This window comes from Chenopodium quinoa, unplaced genomic scaffold, assembly GCF_001683475.1.
Source record: "Chenopodium quinoa cultivar QQ74 unplaced genomic scaffold, ASM168347v1, whole genome shotgun sequence".
NCBI classification, from domain to species: domain Eukaryota; kingdom Viridiplantae; phylum Streptophyta; class Magnoliopsida; order Caryophyllales; family Amaranthaceae; genus Chenopodium; species Chenopodium quinoa.
Window position 1 is genome coordinate 1,102,099 of NW_018744062.1, and position 1,767 is coordinate 1,103,865.

At 35.1% G+C, this 1,767-nt stretch overlaps 1 protein-coding gene across 1 annotated transcript; it reads left to right on the plus strand.

Moving 5' to 3' along the window:
• The first annotated feature begins 541 nt into the window (after positions 1 to 541).
• On the plus strand, positions 542 to 1,333 carry LOC110690783 (transcription termination factor MTERF9, chloroplastic-like). Its single transcript, XM_021867674.1, has one exon. The coding sequence runs from the start codon at positions 542 to 544 to the stop codon at positions 1,331 to 1,333; it is 792 nt and encodes a 263-aa protein (XP_021723366.1).
• The last annotated feature ends 434 nt before the right edge of the window (positions 1,334 to 1,767 follow it).

Sequence of the window (1,767 nt, forward strand, 5' to 3'; positions counted from 1 at the left end):
TTGGAGCTCGGTTTTGCTCTAGAAAAACCAAAAATTGTTATATTTACAGGTTCGAAAAGAATGGCGTTCCTGTTTGATTGATGACTGATGAGTTCAAAAAGATGAACGTTCTCATCGTTGAAAAAGAAGAAACAAAAAAAAATTGAAGGCGACATCACAAGAGTGTGCATCTCGGCTTCAACAAAGTGAAGAATTTCCAATCGCAACGTTCGCGTTACTGCTGTTACGATTGCGGGAGGGTGTTAGACATATGAGATATCGGAAAATATATGTGTGATATATTTTCCGTGAATATCATTTAAGAGAATAATATATTTAGGTTTATTTTATGTTAAGATATTATTTAGTGAATATATCATTAGGATATATGGTATATCTTTTGGGAAGATTACTTCCTACTCAACCTATTGATGAATAATAATCAAGCAATACAAAAGCTATTCATTATCTCTTCTCTCTAATTTGTCATGAACCCCTGTTTTTAGTTTCTAGGGTTCATAAAACCCTAAAACCTAAAATTCAGGTTTTTAATGATCTGGGTATGTCTGAGTCTGATGTAATTCAAACTATTGTTAGAAATCCTATGATATTGCGCCAACGTTTGGGTCCTGCAATTCATGCTCTTAAGACTGCTTTGGGTAGTGATGAGAATGTTGTTAAAATCCTCAAGAAACCAGGTCGCTACAAATTTAATTGCGCTGCTAATTATGTTATTCCCAATGTTGAATTATTGCAAAAGTATTGTGGCATTTCCAGTGAAACGATCCAGAAACACATTGTTCGGCATCCTAATTCTTTTATATTGAAAACTGATTTGCTTCGAGATGCCTTAATTAAGGTTGAACTTAAGTTAGGGATTCCTGGACACTCTCCAATGTTCTTGTATGGTGTCAATTTTCTTCGCTTTGGTGAGAAGAATATAAAGGATAAATGCGAAGTATTTAAGAGTTTTGGATGGACTCAGTCTGATATCATGAAATTGATCAGGCTAAATCCTATGTGTTTCACTAGTTCAGAGTCGAGGATCAAGGAAAGACTAGGCTATCTGATGAACCAAATGGGTTACAAGCCAAACTATTTAGCAATGCAGCCTATATTATTCATGTGTCGCATAGAGAAGAGATTATTGCCAAGACATCGAGTCTTAGAGATTTTGAAGGAGAAAGGTCTTATAAGGATGGATTATCTTCTTTCTTCTGCTGTTTCCTGCTCTGAGTCTGTGTTCTTGAAAAGGTTTGTTCTGCCATTTGAGGAAGTCCATGATGTTTATGCCCAACTGATAGGTTCTACATTGGACTCGCTCAATGTAGGAAGATCCAAAAGCCAATCTTAAAGGTGTCACCAAATTCGAATGCTGCTTGATGTTAGTCAGTGCATAAGGTATTAGGCAATGTGAATTTTGTTATGTTCATCAAAACAACTTTCAATATACTCGCAAAATCATTTCCTTGTTTGAAGTAAATGTAATACCTTTTGGAAACGAACTAGGAAAGGTTGTTGGCCATTGTGATTGGGAAGGTTTGATTGCAATGCTGTTACTTTCAATACTTTGTTGCTTTGCATCGAGTAGAAGTAAAGTTTCAAGTTTTTAAAAAAACAGGGTTTGATTCAGTGATTATTTTTTGAAGGTTTGGACTACAGAATTCTTTGTATTTGGTATTCCCATATGTATCCCCTATATGCAATTTCTTTGAAATCATGATATGTTGACTGTGATGGGTATTTCTTGGTGGAAGTTAGTGTCGATTTATTATTAATACGAGTTAC

Bases quoted from the DNA above. Each gene is read 5' to 3' on its own strand.
- LOC110690783 (XM_021867674.1), top strand. From the start codon at position 542: ATGTCTGAGTCTGATGTAATTCAAACTATTGTTAGAAATCCTATGATA.